The following is a 19,769-nucleotide window of genomic DNA, read 5'->3' as shown; positions in this document are numbered from 1 at the left end:
GCAGGGAGAACAAGTAGAGTCACTATAAAATGACACTGTTCGAGCACATTCGATGTAAACTAACATTAATTCCGTTGACATTGGGGACAGAACGGACATAACATCACTTTTCATAAGATTTGATGTGATTCTGGTTTATGGAGTTCCAGAGAGGGCAATGTCAGATTCAGTTGTAGGATTCATGAGTACAAAACGATGACATGCAGTACACAAAAAGTCACCCAGAATGTTGGGGAGCAGTATCAGGGAGCGCAGCAGGCAGCGGTATTAGGGGTGTCAAGGTAATATCAGCGAAAAGTACCCAGCAGCTGCGAAAACGCGCGTCGCTGAAGGGACGGCGCTCGCCTGTGGACGCGGAGAGCGTTGGCCTCCTGTAGTAAGCGGTTAAGTCCGATGTATGCCGCCGGCTCCGCAGACCTCGCGCGATTAATCTGACAGCGAGGAGTTGCGTCCACCCGAGGCGATAACAGCCCTCTTAGAGTGTCGGCGGCACCTCGACGGACTGTGGTTGAGTTATTAGTGCGCGATGCCTGGGGTATTTCGGGACGGGTGAAGCCTCTACGAGTGGATAAAGGGCCCGTGTCCATGGCGAGAGGGCCTACGGTACACCCTAATGGCAGGCGCATAGTTGGTTGACCTAGCCGTGGGGACGTCGGAGGAGGCTGTCTCGTCGTCCTAGGAGACCTTGGAGACCTTGGAGATCTTGGAGACCTTGGAGACCTTGGGGACCTTGGAGACCTTTGTGATCCTCTGCCAGCAATCGTATGTGGTGCCACATTAGGCCGTTGCGAAAGAGGTAACTCGTCATAGGCACAGAATAGTCGAGCTAGGTCTAACCTCGGCACGTCCCGTTGCACCACAACATCATCCACGGACGAAGCAGACGAATCGTCGCAAAGGAATACCTGAGCCCCTGGGAGCATTCCAGGAACATCAACCACCAGGCATTGCGAAGGGGCAGGCGTGAAAGACCGCGGCCTCCATAATTTCGGAGGTGCCATTACGGATCTCAGGCACTGAATGGGGGAGCAGCTCCCGTCTTCCAGCGCCAGGGTTCGTTGAGCCATCTCGGCGAAATATGCCTCAATGATAAACTTGACGAAAGCTCTCATCATGCAGCCCCGCATACCCAACTGTTCGATGACCTTGTAAAAGCCCACAAAATCGAACTGGCAACAGTTCATCCAGTCGATATTGTGATCGAACCACCAGACCATAAACCTTCGAGCATCCGTCACGACTTGCGTTGGCCACGGGCTTCCACGAACCATTCCAAAATGTATGTGTCCTTTTTTGAAGTTTATAGCCCCACGTGAAACATATGCTTAACAGGCTTCAAAGGGATCATTAGTCTCCAAGATTGTAACCTGAGAGAGGGCTATATCCAAGAGGAATGCTTTTTGCTTGAGGGTGTGGAGCCTGTCGGAGTGCTTCTGTGAAAGGTGGACGAAACGAGAGGCAAAGTTCTCGAAACCTTCAAGTTTGGCAAGCGCCTCGCCGCTGAAGAGTTGTAGGATTTGAGCCAACAGTCCGTTGGCCATCCACGAGCTCCTTCGCTGCCAGATCTCGATCAGGTTCAGCAGGCGAGTAAGGAGCACGTCATCCAGAGACAGTAGCCACTTGTGCATGTCGAAGTCGAGCTCCCCATAGATATCTGGCAAGGAGGGACATGTGCGAGTCACTTCTGTGTCGCCCACAGCTAGCGCGTCTGTGATCTCCGCCGACGCTGCTTTCTGAGTGGATCGCAAAAAACATTCCGTCATCTTCTTCTCAAGGATGTCAAACGCCTGTCGATCCTTTCTGAGCTTTAAACACATTCTCAGCGACTCTTCCACATGGCCATCCTTCGCCAGGTTCTCAATCTCATGTGCGTCCTTGAGTTCCTGAGCTTTTATTGCCGCCTCCTCGTCGCCCTCTTCCACCGTTTTGTCCTTCCAAACGACGACACGGCCGTCACTGCCACAGGAGATCATCGTGGTCGGTGGAAGTTGGCGATCTTCGTTGTCGACTAACTGCGCTGCCCATACTCGGTCGTCATGAGCCTCAAACACCCCCACACACTCGGATGTCTTCACATTCCAGACGCGTATCGTTCTGTCTGCTCCTGAACTCACCAGCTGCGTGGCCAGCGGACTAATAAAGGAGACTGAGTGGACAGCCCCCTTATGGCCCATCAGAGTCTTCAGACACGAGCCGTCAGTGACAGACCACAGGTGGATTATTGCGTCGGACGCGGCAGATACCACAACTTTCTCAACCGGCGAGAACTTAACCGCCCAAACACCACGCTTGTGTCCCTTGCAGGTTACGAGAGGACGAAGATTCGGAAGCGTCCAGATCTTGACCTGCCGGTCGTTGCTCCCTGTGGCCAGTAGGCTGTTGTTCAGCGAGACGTCTAGAGCGTTGACAGCTTTGGTGTGGGCCACGATGGATCCAGACGGCGAAGCCAATTCCAGGAGATCGACAGGTCTGCCGTTGTCGAGCGCGAGTGCAACTTTTCTTAGCTTGTTGCGGTTTATGTTCCACCGCTTGACATTCCCATCATCCGACCCAGAGCATAGGAAAAAATTCTCGCCAAAGCTGGGTACAAGGGGTAAGCAAGAACAATTTTCACCCTTTCCCAGTCTCCGTGACCAAACCACAGCAGTGACGGCCGCGGTGTGTCCTGATAATACAGCCACTGGCTTCTTCATCCTTGTTGACCACAAATTGATCATCGAGCTTCGGTCGCCGGAGGCCAGCCAACAGGTGTCTGCAGAGACAGCGGCGCAAACCACCATGCTCGCATGCTTGTTCATAAACTGTTGCTGCGTAGGTCTGAACTCCGCCTTCTGGTTGATCTGAACCAGCTCCTTCGGAGTGAATGCTTCATACTTCTCGTCTTCGCTGAAATCAAACATGTCGCTCTCATCTTGCTTGTCCTGTTTGGCCTTCTTGGATCGTTCCAGCTTACCCTCTAGAATGGGTTTCTCTAGGAGTTGCCGTCTCTTTTCTTTCCGGCGTTCAGCTATTCGCAATCGTCGTAACTCTAACGTAGTCAGATCACTATCAGAGATTTCGAAATAGTGTACTCTTTCGTCCCCACGGAGACTGAAGATACCAAGAGTCTCTGTGGCCTCCGGTTCGGATCGAACCTTCTTCGCAGGAGGCTCGTCGGCGTCCTGCATCTCATGGAGAGGGTTGACTCTAAACGCCTGGACGTCGAATACGTCATCCAGATGCCCTGCGAGCACGCTAATCTTCTCGAGTCCCGCAAGCTTCCATCGGACCACGACGCGGTCGTCAGCAACTGTTACCAGTTCATCGCCTAATCGCTCAAGCCGGGTGATTGGCCCCTCTCGAGATAGATGTGGTGTGGGAATGGATGTAACGAGTTCCCCGGTGACAGGGTCCCAAACCTTCAAAAAGCACTCTTCTCCAGCGGTGATAATCACCCACGGACCCTTAGAATCGAAACCAATTTCCGCCCGACTGGCCGTTCCGAGTGCATACGTAGTCTCGTGGGTGATGATTTGCTTCACTGGGGTTAATTGCGTACGTTTCACCTTGGTAGGCTCGCCTTCCACGACTTTGCATCCTGCCATGGTCCCCTCAGGGTACCCGTCTTGGACACTGGTCAAATCCCACACATTTATAGTGTGGTCGCTGCTAACGGAAGCCATGGCACCCAGTCCGTCGTCACCAGCCACCTGCAGCAGTACCATATCCGTGACTCGGGACATGTGGTCATTCATATTGGCCACGATGCTGTGTTAATTAAAAATCAGTACTCACATGTTCCTGTAGAGATCAAACACTCTCATCTCTCCTGCAGCGGTGGCGTAGAACAACAATAACTTTGTTGGGTGGAATCTTACGAGCGTGATGTCACGATCTTCACTTCGAAGCTGATGCGACATGTGGCCTTTCCGAAGATCGTGTACAACTAACGAGCCATCAGCGCCGCCGACGGCAACGAGGGTGGATGTGGGGTCAATCCTCAGCACTCTAGCCACGGCGTCGGCACCCTTCCAAACCCGAGTCTCGTTGAAGCTGACGGAAAACGCCCGGCCTTCCGCGGCCAACTCGATGGCGAAGGTACGCATTAGGTTGGATTTGTACGTAGCGACCAGTATTTCACCCCGACGATCCACGGCGAAGTTGGTGATCTTGTCGGGGTTCTGCAAATCGCCCAAGACGCCGCAGACATCGCCCTCCAACGTCACAACTCGGACGCATCCGTCAAAGTGGCAAAAGGCCAATCCCAGCGTAGAGTTGAACTCCAAAGGTCCCCCGCTGTAGAACGAGCTAACGACCCGCTCAGCCCTCCAAACTTTGGATGACCAGGGCTTCTTGGGGGAAGCGTCGTCGAGGGGCCATTGAGCCTGAAATTCTTGCACCTCGTCTGGCGACAGCACAATTGCGTCGGCCATTGAAGAATTAATTTCGGATTTGTCTCGATTCCAAGCAGCAGGTTGACCTGCAAGATGACAGCACCAAGAAAGAGTTCTGTTTCGAATGCTGCTGTTGCGACCTGAGTCGTTTGAAGAGCTACTGGTCTGGGAATCACTCGAACAGCTCTGGGAGTCGCTTCAACAGCTCTGGGAGTCTATTTAACAGCTCTGGGAGCCGCTTTAACGGCTGTGGGACTTGAACAGCTCTGCGAATCTCTTGAACCCGCACCGGAACCTGCTGGCTAAGTAACCCCTAGGAAGAGCTTGACATGTTTCACGATAGTGGGCTGGGTCGCTGTTGCCCGCGGGCAACGCTAGTGAATGCATAAAAAACGGCACCAGGTGCACACAGGCTAAATTCATTAATCTGACCACATGTCAAACATTCTGCCTCTGCAGTCAATTTTGACTGATGCGGGCGCAATGAGTTTAAGGGACGATATTGTCGAGGCGTTACAATTGCATGGCGATGAGCGACAGATGTTGCTTAAGACTAAACGTCTCTTGGGCAGCGGTGGCGTGTGCCACAAACAGCTGGAGCACGTTATCGAGGGCAGGAGCAAGGATGAGAAGATTGCTGTTGCCGTCAAATTGGAAGCGTTTCACCGCATGGTGAGATCCACAGATGTGGACTCATTTGCGGCTATCCTCGAGAGCCTTGGCCTGTTCCACGCGTTTGACGACCTCGGAAGTCGCGGTATTGCAAATGGGTACGATCTGTGCCAACAAAGGGTGAACAATAAATCTTCTCGATACGCAGATTTCCAAACGAGACGGGGTGGAGGAAGTTTGGTCGTCTGACGACCCACAATTTGGGATGAGTTTGGACGACTGGACTACTCTAATAGACGCAGTGGAGAATATGGCCTTTGGCGACAAGTTCCTTAAATTGGACGCAGCCCCCAGAACAGTGCAATGCTCTATTCATGGTGAGATCGTTCTGCAGGATTGCTTTTGGAATGTCGTGGATACTCCCTACTTCATGCGTCTAGGCCAGCTGAAGCAATTAGGGCCTGCATACCATATCTACCCATCAGCTGAGCACTCCCGAAAGCCTCACAGCCTTGGTGTGTCGCATCTGTGTTGGATGTGGAGTGAGAAGCTCCTCAGCCACCGGCTGGGCCTCTCGCCTCAATGTAGGCAGGTTCTGACTTCCAAAACATGGGTGGCCTTTGCGGGCCTCGTGCACGATATCGGGCACGGGCCATGGGGGCACTTCTACGACACTCTACGGCCCGCCCTGGATGATGGAACGAATTCGCTCTGGGCTCATGAAGACAGATCCATCAAGATCATGGATAAGATCTGGGACAATGCCGCAACGTATGGATGCGAGTGGCTGGAGGTGTTCACCAAAGCCGAGAGACAACGAATAGAGGAGTCCATCCGTGGAGTGAGTTACCACTACCCCCGGGACACGCGGAATATGGAGGAGTACGACCGAGCGCTGACTCAGATCATATCCAATGGCGTCTCAGGCGTAGACGCTGACAGGATCGACTACTTGTTACGTGATTCCGCGATGTGCAGCCGGAACCTACGCCCCTCATTTGATTATGAACGTATCTTCAACCATTCGTCTATTGCAGGAGGACATGTAGTCTACGAGAGCAAAATCCATGAAGATGTTCTCAACCTGGGACGATTTAGGTTCAGGATGTTTGACTCTGTCTATCTCCATCCCAAGGCCCTGGGGGCTGAGCACCTCCTGTTCGACATGGCACTGCTTCTGTCAGACTACTGGAAGTACAATAAGATAAATTGCGAACCAGATCTGTTCGCTCAATTGACTGACGCGACTCTTTTGGCGCCCTTGGACCGTGATGACTGCGCGTCAGTGATTGGCCACGAGTTCGCAACCAAAGGCAAAGAGCTTCTTGAACGTTTTAGATCCAGGAACCTTTATCGGTTCGTTCATGAGTTTTGCTTTTTCGGAGGGAATGAGGCGGTATCGCAGCTGAAACAGCAAGTAGCGAGGTTGGAATGGGCGAAGGCAGGGTTTGACTTCCGGACAGATCTCTCGTATCCCTGGAGGTTTCGATGGCAAAAGGCTGATGCTGGCTCACAAGACCGGCAGCCGCTCAGTAGCGCAGGCTTTTTCCGTGACCATGCAACAAATGCGGCCCCCCTGCAGGATTTCACCCTGAAACTCCACTCTGACGTCCCCCAAAAGCACTACTTCCGAGTTCACTGTGTGGGGTGTCCGGATGCGACTCAGGAGAAAGCCCTTGACCGTATGATGGACGAGTTTGAGGAGCTTTTGCAAGGGAGCTTTCGGAATGTGCCTGATAATTCGGAGGACGTTGACGTGTGTAGCGGAGGACCCTACTACCACCGGGAATGTGTGAGGGACAACTGGGGCTACCGCACAGCCCGACCACGACTACAACGAGGATGCGACCGCGTTCCCTCAGTCTTTGCATCACCTCCTATGAGCCCCTCGCGGAACAGACCGAAGTCTGTGGTATACCGCAACTCACCTCTGTGTGGCTTTCAGGGAGGGTCGCAGCAGCATATCTCGAATTGGATGTGCGACAAAAAGAACGAAGCGCATCATCGTCGATTGTTCTTCGATCATCTCTCCCTGTTTGAGGACTGCGAAACCCAAACGAGCTCCTCTTGCGATTTGTTCACAGTCAAATAACTTTCTTTTTGCGTAGAAAACGCTTGAAACTGAGGACTTCGACCAACACGAGAACTGCCATCAAAGCGGCGTTCAGCATGGAAAGGCCCATTACACCTCGATTGACGCTATCGCTAGTCTTTCTCATGCGCGACTCCCGACGTCGCAACGATAGCATGAGCTTTTCCGCGGCCCAAACCTTATCCTCCAAGCTGTGAATGCGATCATTCAAGTAGTCGGTGTCATTCGTACTGAGTAAATGGTTGTAGTCATGCACTCCAGCCCCCCAGAGCACCTTCACGTCCACACCTTTAACGCTGGGCTCCTCGATACGGACGCAAATTTCGACCTGTGAATCTTCGTGCAACGAGAACATTGTTTGCTGCATCTTCAATTTCATCTCATGATATGCCTCGAATTCGTCTGTCATCGAGTTCACAGCTATCCGCAACGTGGTGTTGACGCTGTCCAGGGGATCGATTGAAACGAGCACAGGGCTTTCTGCAGGAATGTCCTGGCCGAAGCACTTCTCCACGCCAGGCCGAGGTTTGTAGTTGAACTCGACTGCCAGAACCGCCAGCGTTAGAAGGCTCAATAGTGCACGCATTTGGGTAATTATTCCGATGCTTAACTGCACTCTTGTGACACTTGCGAGCGCGGTCGGATACGTGAACCCTGCGTCGCATTTCTGTGCTGATGGAAGTGAGCTACTGTTGTAGATTTTACCAGCCAAACTGGATGTAACGAACGAGGACGATTTCTACAAGACCTTCACCCGGCCAGATGCTGACATGTTTCCACTCTACCAAGAGTGCTGTCCACAGTTCACACGCCCTGAGGACTCCGGCTCCTACGCCCTCTCCTCCTGCGGCCTGGGTTCCAAAGTAGCGGTTCGCGTCCATTGCAGCCGCAAGCGAGTGTCAGATTTCACGGATGGAGGGGCAGTGAGAGAGACCGGGTCTTCGAACCCAGGCTCAGATGCAGTCCGAGTTCTGTGAGGTTTGTGCGAACGCCGCGCAATTCAGGTGCGGGTCGAGAGCGTGTCAGGCGTTCGCAGACATGCCGTTGGCCTACTCGCTCTACGACTGCCAAGGGGTGTCTACAGGGGGGACTCTGGAGCAGCAAACCTGGGCCAAGGTTTTGATTACGGCCCTTCTCGGAGCCTTCCTGCTGATTTACGTCTGCTGCTGCGTGTTGAGCTCCTGCTAGGACTCCAACCCGCCTGTGTGTGACCCAACAACCGCTCTGTTTTTATGGCTCTAATTTCCTGATAAAGGTTTTTGTAATGGCGAGTGATGGGCTACCTCGGAACGTGATCTGCATTCGGCGTCAAGGTAATTTCCGGTCGTACGTGTCGTTCGCTTACAGACTCATCACCGTTGAGAGGAAACGCAAAGTGACTATCGTAAGTCTGACGACAGTATCCTCACGCAGTTGGCTGGGGGAGGAGTGAAGGTCGTGGCTCACCTCCTAGCAGAGGTGGTGCTTTTTGCCTTTCCCGAATACAGTGAAGGGGCTAGCGTCAATGAAGACGCACAGAGGATAATAATAACGTTGGAGCGAACTTCCACCGCGAAACCTGACGCCCCCTCGATCGAGGCGGCAATCCGGATGGTAGTCGGTCCCCGAGCATTACACAACGACTTCGTTGCCTGCGTCTCCAAAAGGTGAGCCTCTTCCCGTTCATCAATAGTCCAGAGAAACCGAATCACAAATCAACCAGGAGGCCGCATGCTCTCTCCATCTCTTGTCCAGAGAAGCTTCACCAGTTTTATGCAGTTGGAAGGCAGAACTCGTCGTCCACAACCATTGACAGCCCTACCAGCAGCCCTACGACGGCGGATGTCGAAGATTACTCCTGGCTCTGGGCCCCGCCCTTTGAACCTGGAGAGCCCTTCACTACCAGAGTGGTGGGGCATGGATCTGAACGCCCACCGATGCTTGGCTAGGCCGATGCTTGGCTGGAAGTGCGTTGACTTCATGTCATTCTACAAATTCTGCCGGTGAGCGCGTTAGGGCTCGCGGCTTTATATTCGCCCATAATACTGTCCGATAGTAGTACGCTTCCATATTTTCCGGATGAGCAGCTGCCCAAAATGTGGAAAGCGTAGAAACCAATGCAGATGCTGGGGGCTAGAAGATTGGATCAGCTTGGGCGCCGGCGTGGCGTCTTTCGCCTGGTACATTTACTCGAGGTGGCAAGAGGAACCAAAGCGACATTCGCCAGTGCCGCCTCAGGAAGGTCCAGAAACTGGTGGCACAACCCAACAGGCGAGGCCTGACGCCCCTCGTTGCGTTGTGTGCCTGGCCAATGTGGCGGATATCTGTTTTTTGCCCTGCAGACACGTCAAAGTCTGCGCAGAGTGTGCTCGTGAGGTAGCTGTCGCTCGTCAATCTAGGTCGAATGTTGGAAGCGAAGTGCCCTGTATGTAGATGCACCATTGAGAGCACTTTTAGAGTCTACATATAGAGGCGGCCCACCAGATTGCCATTGAATGATTTACAAGGTGTCAACCTGACTTGGAAACGTGTGTAATCTACATTCAGATGCATTTATGCCAATGGAACTACTGTCATGATATACCAGATCGTCGCAGAGGTCCGCTGACACTCCGTTCAGCCCAGAAACAGGCGCGGGCCCTGTCGCACGAGTTCCATTCGGGCCTGCAGCGCTCCGACCCTTGCTCCATAACGCTCCATCTCCATCTCTGTTCGACGGAAAGGTAGCCTATTGCAAGCCAGAGCACATGAAGAGGCGTTCTTCGCAGCGGCCAGATGCTTGGAAGCGTCCAAGAGCTCTCGTTGGATGTCGGCCAGTTCCCGAGATGCGCAAATCGCCTGCGTTGCAACCGGCGTTGCAGAGTCGAGCGGAATCAGCACTCCGTCATCCCACCAGAATACTTTAGGGGGATTGAGATCAGCTTCTAAACGGGCGTCGCACATTTGATTTTTTGATCGGTGCAAGATTAAATTTCGGATAGCAAACTTCCTGAAATACCTGTGAAACTTGGGCACTCGGGTAACGATCGTTTCACGATTCCGCTTTCACGATTCCGTTTTCACGATTCCGTTTCAGAATTCCATTTCAGAATTCCGTTTCAGAATTCCGTTTCAGAATCGTCTGACAGCAATCGGTGTGTCTGTGGAGCCACGCCTATGACATACGCGTTGGGCGATGGCGCCCATACCTCTTCGAACGAGCCTGAGATGGAGCCCGGCATGAGATTTGATTCGACGGCTGTTGAAGCCATCATGAATGGGGACACCTCCACAACCTGACACGTGCCTTCTCGGGGCTTGGTCGGCTTTTTTCTGGCAATCCATACGAAGGCGATGACGAGGATGGATACGATGGAGAGCACTAGCAGGCTGTATTGCGCTTTCTGACGAGCCAACATCTAACTCCTACGTGTTTTATTGGCATTTCACTCATTCAATTACTTGGGGCTCAGATGACAGGCCAGGATCGTTGTTGAGGTCCCCCCACACAGTAGGCTTCTTCTTTTTGCCACGTATGGTATTGGCGATGGTTCGTGTGTCCTGCATGATTTCTGTCATGCCGACCTTCTCGTCGTGGCGACCCATACAGCAGCGGTAGCATATCCATCCAACGAACAAGAGTGCGACTAACGCGACCAGCGGAATAAAGGCTAGCACAGTATTGCCATCACTGAAGCCGTCATCTGCGTGAACCCCGTCCTCATAACCCACAGCGCAAATGGTGGTGGGTGCCGACTGATGAAGGCGGTAGTCCAACATGTGCCTTCTTCTCGTACTCATAAAATGCGTGCCGATCTCGGTGGTGCCTAGCCAATATTTCTGCATCGTTGTGGCCTCCTATCTGCTTGTGCTGCGCGGCGGCGTGTGCGTCTGCAGAGTCCACGTGACTTCCTTCGGGGTAAATGATTATGGGTCCATCGTGATGATGGAAGTAGCGGTCTTCTGCAGGGAGTCCCATCGCGAATTTATGGATATTGACTCATTCTGACTTTTTTTTTTGACTGTTGATGAAGTGAGTCTGGACTCGGCTCAAAATGATCAATGTGTGCTTTGGGAGAGATACTCCACAGGGAACGAATCAGCAATCAAGTTGAGGGGAAGGATTTCCCGTCTGCCTTGAAGGCCTCCCATCTGGTCTCGATGGCATCAATAATCCCGATTATCGGCGATGTTGGTGCCGGCGCAGGTTGAGAAGCGGAACTTGCAAAGCCTCATCGCGCAGGGCGCGCCGAAGGATTTGATAGAGGCCGCCAAGGGTCCCAACCGCCGTAGTGGGCTGCTAGCGCCAACAATGGTCATCTCGGCACACCAAGGGGAGGTATACACGTGCGAATTCAGCCCTGACGGTCGACAGGTCCTCTCGGCCGGTATGGATCGGGCAGTTTTGGTCTACTCCGTCTACGGGGAATGCGAGAATCTGCGCCGGTTCAGAGGGCACCAGAAAGCAGTCCTCGAGGCTCACTGGTCAGCAGATGGTCAAACTATTTATAGTTGCTCAGCAGATCACACCATGATAGCCTGGGACGTTCAAGAAGACAAACGCATACGGTGCTTTGGAGGGTTAAATACCAAAGGGGCCCATACTGAAGCTGTACTGTCATGCCAGGTGAACCGGCGAGGGTCACCGCTGGCAGTGACGGGTGGTGATGATGGCTGTGTGAAGGTCTGGGACCTCCGATCTCGCAAAATGGCGCTTGAATTCGAGCATAGGTATCAGATAACCGCTGTCACCTTCGACGATTCGGCAGAGCGAGTTTTCGCTGGTACCTTGGACCATCAAATTTTGAGCTTCGACATGCGAGCTGGGTGCTTGGAAGAGAGTCTTAGGGGCCATGACAACTCAATCACAGGCATCGACGTCTCAAAGTGTGGAAGCTTCTTGTTGTCCAACGGGATGGATTCTGCTGTCCGTCTTTGGGATATTAGGCCATTCGTTTCATCAGCAGCCGCAACATCTGACAAGCGCCTGATCACACGTTACCACGGCGGCGCTAAACATACATTCGAGCGTAATTTGCTGCGAGTTCGATGGTCACCAGACGATCAATTCTTTGGATTGGGTTCTGCTGATCGACAAGCGTACGTTTGGAAAAATCCCAAAACGCCTGAGAGTTGCCACATAGTGTATCAGTTACCTGGTCACAGCGGGTCTGTCAACGAAGTGCAGTTCCATCCAAAGGAGCCAGTCATAGCCTCGGCTGGCAGTGACGCAAAGGTGTTCCTTGGAGAGTTGGAGGAGTAGCGCCTTGAGTTAGGCATGCATTTGAAGAGGAGACCAGATCTCGTCGAACAGGATCGACACTATGAAAACGAAAGGACAATATCTTCATAATAAATGTGAATCAAATAACAAAGCTCCGTCCGCAATGAATCGCTTCAATCATGTCCATTCCGAATGCATTCGTGTAGTTTCAGTGCTAGGAGGTAGAGAAGGTCTCGACTGCGGGTCAAAACGTCAGCTGGTACATCCTCCGCGTCCAGCAGGCCTGTCACATATAGCAAGTCGGCCCGAATGGATCTCAGTTGGTTTTTTATGCTGTCCTCGCCGTCGTAGCTGCGTAGGTAGTCTGGAGCGCCAGGTTCACGGACTTCTTCAGGTTTCCGAAGAGCTAGCATCATAGAGGCCACGTCCCCTTGATGTAGGGGTTCACGAGCGGCGTCGAGCATAAGCCGCGACGCATGAAGCGGAAAAGGTTCGAATGTGCACTGGTTGAAGAACTTCGGACGATATGTGGGCGACAGGAAGTTCTTGTCGTCGTCAGCGATGTCCCACGGGGACAACGTTGTGCTCCAGAAATCAGACGTGTGCGGTGGTGCTGGCAGACCATACGTGTAGGGACATACCGCAGGCCAGGTCGGCGATCCTTGGCTCGAAGGAGTCTCGATACTCGAGGGCTCCTTGACCTCCGGTTCGAGCTCCGCGCTGATTTCAGAGAAAAGCCTAAGTGATCGTCAGTTAATCAACCTACGTTTCGGCCGAGTTGGGAACTTGTTCACGCAGATTCCAAAACAATTCGTGGACCCGATTAGCTCTTGGCGATGGGGGCTGTGCCTCCCAGTCTCGAGAGGCCGTGCTTAGTGCCAAGACTCGCTGAGAGAAACGGCGTTCGGATTGCGATTCTGTCATGGACCAGTCAGAGGGCAGTCCTTCCAAGCATTTGGATGGGGCCCTGTCCACGTCAGGCAACGTCTCAGGCCCCGTGATGCGTATCGGCAACTCCATGCCTTGCGAGCTCTCGTCCTCGCTACCAGACATGCACAGCAGATCGAGCTCTTGCAACATGGAGGACCCGCTGACAACTGAGTCTGACGTATCTGCCTCGCAGATTTCGGGCGTTAGCGGCAACACACCGCTCCAGCCGCGAGTAGGTGGGTATTCTTGTTCCGTAAGGATCACGAGCGACCCTTGGCGGGTGGGTGGTGCGATATTGAACTTTCCAGACGTCGACGTATCTACGGTGTCGATCTCCGCGTTAGATGCATAGGGCACGGATACGTTTGTGGATGACTCAGCGGACCCTGAAGCCTTCTTCACAATGGTGGGGGAACAGGTCTCACTCAACTTATTGAGGATTCTGAGCGTCTCGATGTTGGCCTCGCTGAGGTCGGGATTCATCAAAAGCTGTAGTATAGAGAAGGGGGTGTCCTTGAACGACACAGAGTGACTTGCATCTGGCACTAACCACATGTCGGTGGTCTCCATACCCACACCGCTTGCCAGGGGAACAAAACGCTTCAAGCGATCCTTAAGAGCACACCCCACATCGCCGCCTGTACAGTCACCGGTGTTGGCGACGCTGACAACCCCACAGCTCCTAGGTCTGTAGAGTTCGCCGCTGAGTTCAACGGCCAGCCAGCCTCGTAGAATCATCGAAGCTGTCTCGTGGTGATGGACGGTTCCGGTTATATGGTAAGACCACCTTGCGCCATCGAAGCCAGAGTAGACGATGGCTGAAAGATCGGCCCGCCGTTCAATCCAATAACGACCGGTTCCAGTCTGCGCTGAACCTGTGAATACAGGGGTAGGCAGCGACAAATGTCGAGAGGGGGTGTCTTCGGCAGCCAACAGGGCCACCAGAAAGTTGCAGATGCTCAACACTCCGAGGTAAGTACGCGCCGAGCTATACACGGCCTCCAGAGAAGCTCTTGACGTGTGAAATACGAGCGCGCAAGGCGGTGCGTGCGGAGGCCCGACCAAGACTCGGTACGGCGACTGGCCCAGCCTCAGCCGTGAGGTTAGATGAGACAGCAATCTGTGGAAACTGCAGGGCGTTTGCACCTTCTCAAACTGCCACAAAGCAGTCCTTGACACCTTCGTCGTTTGAATGAGGTTGGGAGATGACCCTAATAGTGCTAATGTGGCAATGTCTCTCTGCGACGCAGGCGGCAGCGGGGCATCGACGCATTGTAACGAAGTAGGGACATTGAACGCCATCAACGGCTTCAGAGGTCTCATTGACCAAAGCTCAACAACGTTGGTCTCACCAGCCAAGTGCACAGGCAGCTCAACAGACTTGATAACGAAGTTCTTATCCGACGTTTCGGTGGATTTTAACTTGACAGACGAAGGCCCTTCCCAAAGTATCATCAAAGTGTCATAAAATGAGTCATTTGTTGTCACTCATCGTGATTGAAGTTCACAGCCTGGTGATTCACGAAGAAGGGGATACAGTACTTTACTCCTTTAATCACAGGCTTAGCGGCATGGAGCATTCGCCAGTCGGCTGATCCGTCAGGCTTGCAGTTACCAAACAGCACCCCCACCCCCCGTGTAGGCTTGATGTCCACGTTCAAGCACGGGAATTCCGTCTCTCCGCCCTCCTCTACATCATTCAGATAGACGAGGAAGGTATGGCCGCGAAAGTCGCCGTCGTGGTGGACCTTGAAAAACTGCCCCACTTCGTACCTGAGAATCTTCAGACTCTCGATGTGCTCAACGGAAACGCCAAGGACGGCAGCTGCTCGTTTTTCCAGCCTGTCCACCAGCGGATGTCTTGGGCGTTGGAAACGCATTACCATGGACGTCTGAGATGAGGATTCCTGGGCTGTGTAATCGTCCACGCTACTTCCGGTCGCACCTGACGATGTTTTGCTGGGTTTCCAGTCGTTGCATAGGGCTAGCAACGCTCGAATCTCCTGCTTTGTAACGAAGTCTGTGAAGTACATCAGTTGGATCTCTGACGACATCCTCCAGACATCAATCTTCCTAGAATGCTTGTAGTAGGACTCTTCCACAAGTCGGTCCACCTGGTCCACACCGGTGGCCAGCCTGGGAAGCTCGAAGGTCTTCAAGTGCGTACGATTTACCTTGCATCCCCCAGGAACGGTGTACTGTTTGATAAGTTTCTCGTAACCGTGGCAAATGCCGGTCTCCGAGGAATCGGGCTTGTTCACCTGCTCTGCATTCTTTTGGTAGCGCTTGCGCTGTCGAGATGACGATCTAGGCGCTTGCTGAGTAGCTGCCTGTTCAGCAGCTGCCTCTTCAGCCGCTGCTTGTTGAACAGCTGCCTGTTCAGCGGCTGCCTGTTCGGCGGCTGCCTCTTCAGCCGCCTGAGAGGCAACCTGCTGAGCTTCTCGCTGCGCCACCAACATCTGTTGTGTCATGGTTTGGTGTGCGGTTACTTGCTCGGCGTTGACGGCACCCGTCACGGCCTGCTTGTCCACGCCAACATTCTTCAGAAGTAGCTTCGAGTGGAGTGCCTCAAGCTGCTGATCAGTCAAAGGCGAACCCAACTGCCCCCGAGCGTTCATTTTTGACAGAATGTCCATCTGCAGCTTCATCTGTGAGTCGATCATCTCGTGAGTTGAGGTGCCAGCAGGAATATCTCCAAAGACGGACTTGCCACCTTTACCTGGAATGCTGAATCCAATTATGGGAAGTGGGGGGGCCTGTGTATCATGCGACACAGGTTGTCCTCCGAATCCGAAGTCAACGTCAGGGTCGTCCGCATCAGGGACAATGAATCCCTCCTCGAACACGTCGAACCCCTTTGCTTCGGGTTCGGTAGCGCGTTCAGCCTGCGCACGGGCGAGGCTTTGTTGTAGGCGGGACTGCTGAAGGGCAACAAGCTGCTGTTCGATCGAGTGGAGTTGCATTTGGGCAGGCACCTGCGGCTGGAATACTTGGTGAGCCCCTGAAGGCAAAATTGCCCCAGGTACCTGCGCCTGTGTTTGATAGTTTTGTAGTTGCTGTTCCACCAACTGTTGCTGAAGGGCACGAATACGTGGATCCTCAGAGTAGCCTGTAGGCTGCTCAATCTGGATTCGTGTCCCAGCACCCATAGACATGGCGGTTTCCCCCTGGAATTGCATGCTCGGTGACGCAGCCGCTGGCGGCGGAGGCGACACATGAACATTCTGCCGGGGGCGGGGTCGTACTTCGGGAGCGCTCAGACGACACTGAGGCCTCGCTGGAACCGTTAGGCGTGATAGGGCCCTCGACCTCGGCACGGGAGGGCTCAGTCTGGTAGGAGAGGCGGCAGGGCGGGTCCTGGGTCGGGACGTGTTCCTTGGGGCGGACACGCGGCTGGTGTCTGGCCTCGTGGCAGGTTGGGTCTGGCGGGACTTCATCATTCGTGGGTCTATAACCATCCGAGGATCGCGGTTTTGGGAAGATCTTTCACACAAGCTTTGCTTCGCCAATAATTCCTGACCGAAAGTAGTGAGGTGTTGATGAGGATGCGAGGCTATGGTCGAGCGAACGGCTGAAGACGAAGCAGGCGCAGGCTGACGAGCACTGGTGTGGTAGCGTTTCACAGGTCCTCTAACACTCTCAGGGGCCGGAACCCCCACATGTAACTCTGTCGCCGACGCTGTATGCGTTTTTCTAGAACGGGGCTGGTTGTCCATCCTTCGCCTGCTCGGTTCCATTGTCTTCATACAGTCGAAATGACGATTTAGATGTCAGTATTAACTAGCCTCACGTAAACACTAATGAATCATGCAGCTCTGGAGACCTTCAACAGTAATGATCTCAGCGGGACCTCAATCTGCGATATACCAGCACACTTCACCAGTAACAGCTCAACCGCCTCCTTCACAATCGTCGTACTCAGAATGAGGCCCTCTAGAATCTTCAAGTCAAGGCGTTCCCGTAACGTCTCAGTTTGTGTGACCACAGCAAACTGGTAGAGTCTAAGCACATCAGCGATTGTAGCAACGGGATCGGCAGAGAAGTCTGCCTTGAGAGGGCCACAGCTATCAGTATGGCAGAACTCGACCAAGCTAACCACCGTCTGGACATCCACGTTCGTCATCGTTACTCCTTTGGCCATACGTTCACCAAGCGACTGTCGAAAGACCGGCGATCGCAGGCAGAGGAGGCTGCGGATGGCCTCTACTTGCACCACTACTCCGTTAGAATCCGCGACCTGTAGAAAGGTGTCGAAGCAGTCCTTGGAAGCCGCATGAGCGAAGTCCTCTCGGAGGCTACTGTACGTTCCTCGAGTGTAGCGCTGAATTTCCGCCAGGATCTGGTCGACTGTGTCGTTGGGGCTGCGTGGTTGGTTCAGGAAGCTGCCAGCGCGAGGCTTACGATCGGTAGGTGCAGGGACTCCTGGAAGGATGTGGATGGAGGCCTCAGGATCTTCCATTTGGTGTTTAAACTCAGCTACCGCCCGCTCAATATTGTCTTGAACAGATCGCGTAGATGGGCGTTGAATCCTACGAGGTGCAGGTGGAGAACCTGACGGAGGGGGGGTTTCGAAGACACCCACTGGTTGACTGGGGGTCGTAATCGGAGAAAGACTGACGGGGGTTCGTTGTTCGTCGCTTGGTCGAGTGCTACTCTCACTCTCAGGGTTAGAGTAGTGAGGCATAGTTGACATTACCTCAGCCAGATTGTGAGCCGACTGACTTCTCCCGAACACAGTCACCTTGGCAGTGATGTTCAACTTGTTCCTGCAACGGCCCACCATTTGGAGTAGGCCAGCCTCCATCGTGACTCGTATATACTGCGGAAACCCCCAAGTGCTGTTGGGAAGCATTTTGGGAAGTTTCTGCACTACTCGCGAATCTCTGATCAAGCTCCCACAGGAGTCGGTCAAGGAAACTTCAAAATGCACAGGACACCCGAATGTGCCGGTAACCGTCGACAGCAGCACTCCCACGTCTCCAGATGTCTGCTCCGTACCGTAGGGGTAGAGGCGCAAGCAAAATTGCGTGTGATTGTCTCCAAACGTCTGCGTGTACCTCGAACCCTGGGGTCACCTCGGACTCCAGAAAAGAAAGATTGTCTGCAGCTTTCTTCCTCGCCTGGAAGAACTTCGGCACGAACCAACTGAGTGAGAAGTGCCGCTCTTTCATCCGTCACCAGCGGGTGTGCACTCGGAAAATATGCATATCTCTGAGGCTCGCAAAAGAGGACACTGTATGATTAGTGTTCTTCTGGTTAGCTCGGAAAAACAGCTGTTCCGTGCTGTATGATTGAATGAATTTATGTAGATCCGTACATGATATCAAACAAAACATGTGGCGTATCTCTAGTAGATTCGAATATTATTTTATTTCGAAACTTGTTTCACACCACTTGCTGCCTCTTTTGGATCAGCGTAACAAACAAATTGGTTCAAAATATCACCAATCTATGGATAAAAATTCCAGGTTCGCCGTGGAGGGGTGCACCTGTCGACCTGTCTCCCTTAACGAATGATCACTATCACTCTCGTGTACTACCGTGTCCGCGAACGAAGGCAGGTTGGTCATCTCCGCTAGCGGCAACGAAGACGTGAAAAAGTCAGCCTCTGATAGCGCTGGGCCCATCTCAACCCAGCGTTCGATGAACTCTGTGGTCAGTCTCATCGTCATCTCATCTCTTGGGGTGTTGTGGTCCCCTTCGACGCCCAGCAACATGGATCCAGCTTTGTGACTGTACATCTCGAAGAGCGTTTCCGCGTGAGATCCATCAACGAAGTCGTCGCCATGGGCGAAGATCATGAGAGCGGGGCACCGAGCAGCCCGACAAGCGGTGTCCGCTCTTAGGTGGAAAATGTTGAAGCCCGCCTTGCTTTCGACTGTACGTCGAATGCAGTTCAGTATGATCGAGGTGACCACTTTTGGAAGCCTCCTTCCAACGTATGTGCTTGCAAGTTCATCAGCAAGTCGACGGAAGGTGCAGAATGGGGAATCTGCAACGATGGCCTTTACCTCTGGAACCTCAGCTCCGAGGTTGAGTGCGACAACTGATCCCATGGATCTGCCAAACAGAACAAATTCTCTTACTCCAAACGTCCGCTTCAGGTACTCAAGCAGCACTCTGGTGTCTTCCTTCTCGAACCAGCCCAGAGAGATATAGTCACCATCGGAGTTACCTGATCCGCTCATGTCCAGTGTGGCCACCGACACTGGAAGTGGCAGCAGGTACTCCATGGAGGCCAGTGCCTCTAGGCGGCTGCTGGCGTTTCCATGGAGCATCACCACACATGGCAAAGGCTCCACTCTCAGGCTGTGTGTGCGAGATTGTGAGCTTACGATTCGTGGAGAGTGAAGAAAGAGGCCTTGAGAGAGCCTCTGGGGCCGATTACCTCAAAGTCCCTCCTTTGGAAGATGACCGTCAGCCGGGGTAGCATAAACAGTCGTGGCCCTAAATCTTCCTCGGTGTACACTTCCCTCGGTGGCCGGATGATGGCTTGCCAAAGGGCTGAGTATGACACCTGTATCTAGCATGCATTAGTCACACACCATCAGCTTTTTTGCTCCTTTTGGCCTGAGACTGA

The 19,769-nt window shown here is 53.3% G+C and overlaps 11 protein-coding genes across 16 annotated transcripts; 3 read left to right on the top strand and 8 right to left on the bottom strand.

Annotated features, from left to right (window-relative positions):
- Window positions 1-1,325: 1,325 nt before the first annotated feature.
- KVP17_004455 (uncharacterized protein) lies at window positions 1,326-4,412 on the bottom strand (the record flags this gene model as incomplete). Its single annotated transcript, XM_068522663.1, has 2 exons — window positions 1,326-3,747; window positions 3,775-4,412. The coding sequence occupies 2 exons, from the start codon at window positions 4,410-4,412 to the stop codon at window positions 1,326-1,328; spliced, it is 3,060 nt and encodes a 1,019-aa protein (XP_068375967.1).
- A 396-nt stretch (window positions 4,413-4,808) lies between these two features.
- On the top strand, window positions 4,809-7,077 carry KVP17_004458 (uncharacterized protein; the record flags this gene model as incomplete). 2 transcript variants are annotated; one of them, XM_068522666.1, is made up of 3 exons in its annotated part: window positions 4,809-5,165; window positions 5,194-6,777; window positions 6,806-6,868. In XM_068522666.1, 3 exons carry the CDS (start codon window positions 4,809-4,811, stop codon window positions 6,866-6,868), a joined length of 2,004 nt encoding a protein of 667 aa, XP_068375970.1. The 2 variants fall into 2 exon arrangements, with proteins under 2 accessions (XP_068375970.1, XP_068375971.1); XM_068522667.1 differs by having other exon boundaries at window positions 5,194-7,077.
- On the bottom strand, window positions 7,070-7,663 carry KVP17_005351 (uncharacterized protein; the record flags this gene model as incomplete). The annotated part of the gene is made up of 1 exon (XM_068515160.1): window positions 7,070-7,663. The coding sequence occupies one exon, from the start codon at window positions 7,661-7,663 to the stop codon at window positions 7,070-7,072; it is 594 nt and encodes a 197-aa protein (XP_068375993.1).
- A 371-nt stretch (window positions 7,664-8,034) lies between these two features.
- On the top strand, window positions 8,035-8,265 carry KVP17_004445 (uncharacterized protein; the record flags this gene model as incomplete). The annotated part of the gene is made up of 1 exon (XM_068522640.1): window positions 8,035-8,265. The coding sequence occupies one exon, from the start codon at window positions 8,035-8,037 to the stop codon at window positions 8,263-8,265; it is 231 nt and encodes a 76-aa protein (XP_068375946.1).
- Window positions 8,266-9,672: 1,407 nt separating this feature from the next.
- Window positions 9,673-9,999, bottom strand: KVP17_004457 (uncharacterized protein; the record flags this gene model as incomplete). Its single annotated transcript, XM_068522665.1, has 1 exon — window positions 9,673-9,999. One exon carries the CDS (start codon window positions 9,997-9,999, stop codon window positions 9,673-9,675), a length of 327 nt encoding a protein of 108 aa, XP_068375969.1.
- Window positions 10,000-10,154: 155 nt separating this feature from the next.
- On the bottom strand, window positions 10,155-10,454 carry KVP17_004473 (uncharacterized protein; the record flags this gene model as incomplete). Its single annotated transcript, XM_068522689.1, has 1 exon — window positions 10,155-10,454. The coding sequence occupies one exon, from the start codon at window positions 10,452-10,454 to the stop codon at window positions 10,155-10,157; it is 300 nt and encodes a 99-aa protein (XP_068375990.1).
- A 31-nt stretch (window positions 10,455-10,485) lies between these two features.
- KVP17_004470 (uncharacterized protein) lies at window positions 10,486-11,014 on the bottom strand (the record flags this gene model as incomplete). 2 transcript variants are annotated; one of them, XM_068522684.1, is made up of 2 exons in its annotated part: window positions 10,486-10,739; window positions 10,768-11,014. In XM_068522684.1, 2 exons carry the CDS (start codon window positions 11,012-11,014, stop codon window positions 10,486-10,488), a joined length of 501 nt encoding a protein of 166 aa, XP_068375985.1. The 2 variants fall into 2 exon arrangements, with proteins under 2 accessions (XP_068375985.1, XP_068375984.1); XM_068522683.1 differs by having other exon boundaries at window positions 10,486-10,815.
- Window positions 11,015-11,224: 210 nt separating this feature from the next.
- Window positions 11,225-12,298, top strand: KVP17_004472 (uncharacterized protein; the record flags this gene model as incomplete). Its single annotated transcript, XM_068522688.1, has 1 exon — window positions 11,225-12,298. One exon carries the CDS (start codon window positions 11,225-11,227, stop codon window positions 12,296-12,298), a length of 1,074 nt encoding a protein of 357 aa, XP_068375989.1.
- A 134-nt stretch (window positions 12,299-12,432) lies between these two features.
- Window positions 12,433-14,644, bottom strand: KVP17_004459 (uncharacterized protein; the record flags this gene model as incomplete). Its single annotated transcript, XM_068522668.1, has 2 exons — window positions 12,433-12,997; window positions 13,026-14,644. 2 exons carry the CDS (start codon window positions 14,642-14,644, stop codon window positions 12,433-12,435), a joined length of 2,184 nt encoding a protein of 727 aa, XP_068375972.1.
- A 29-nt stretch (window positions 14,645-14,673) lies between these two features.
- Window positions 14,674-16,368, bottom strand: KVP17_004462 (uncharacterized protein; the record flags this gene model as incomplete). Of its 2 annotated transcripts, none has more annotated exons than XM_068522671.1 (1): window positions 14,674-16,368. In XM_068522671.1, the coding sequence occupies one exon, from the start codon at window positions 16,366-16,368 to the stop codon at window positions 14,674-14,676; it is 1,695 nt and encodes a 564-aa protein (XP_068375975.1). The 2 variants fall into 2 exon arrangements, with proteins under 2 accessions (XP_068375975.1, XP_068375976.1); XM_068522672.1 differs by having other exon boundaries at window positions 14,674-16,344.
- A 626-nt stretch (window positions 16,369-16,994) lies between these two features.
- Window positions 16,995-19,737, bottom strand: KVP17_004444 (uncharacterized protein; the record flags this gene model as incomplete). 3 transcript variants are annotated; one of them, XM_068522638.1, is made up of 5 exons in its annotated part: window positions 16,995-18,236; window positions 18,265-18,334; window positions 18,635-19,498; window positions 19,525-19,706; window positions 19,735-19,737. In XM_068522638.1, 5 exons carry the CDS (start codon window positions 19,735-19,737, stop codon window positions 16,995-16,997), a joined length of 2,361 nt encoding a protein of 786 aa, XP_068375944.1. The 3 variants fall into 3 exon arrangements, with proteins under 3 accessions (XP_068375944.1, XP_068375943.1, XP_068375945.1); XM_068522637.1 differs by lacking the exons at window positions 18,265-18,334; window positions 18,635-19,498; window positions 19,525-19,706; window positions 19,735-19,737 and having other exon boundaries at window positions 16,995-18,041; XM_068522639.1 differs by lacking the exons at window positions 16,995-18,236; window positions 18,265-18,334; window positions 19,525-19,706; window positions 19,735-19,737 and having other exon boundaries at window positions 18,631-19,467.
- Window positions 19,738-19,769: the final 32 nt, after the last annotated feature.

The sequence above is a fragment of a genome (genome assembly GCF_019968985.1).
Source record: "MAG: Porospora cf. gigantea B chromosome Unknown PgB_NODE_27_length_66552_cov_117.71, whole genome shotgun sequence".
Classification (NCBI taxonomy): domain Eukaryota; phylum Apicomplexa; class Conoidasida; order Eugregarinorida; family Porosporidae; genus Porospora; species Porospora cf. gigantea B.
This window is presented reverse-complemented; position numbering and strand designations above follow the sequence as displayed.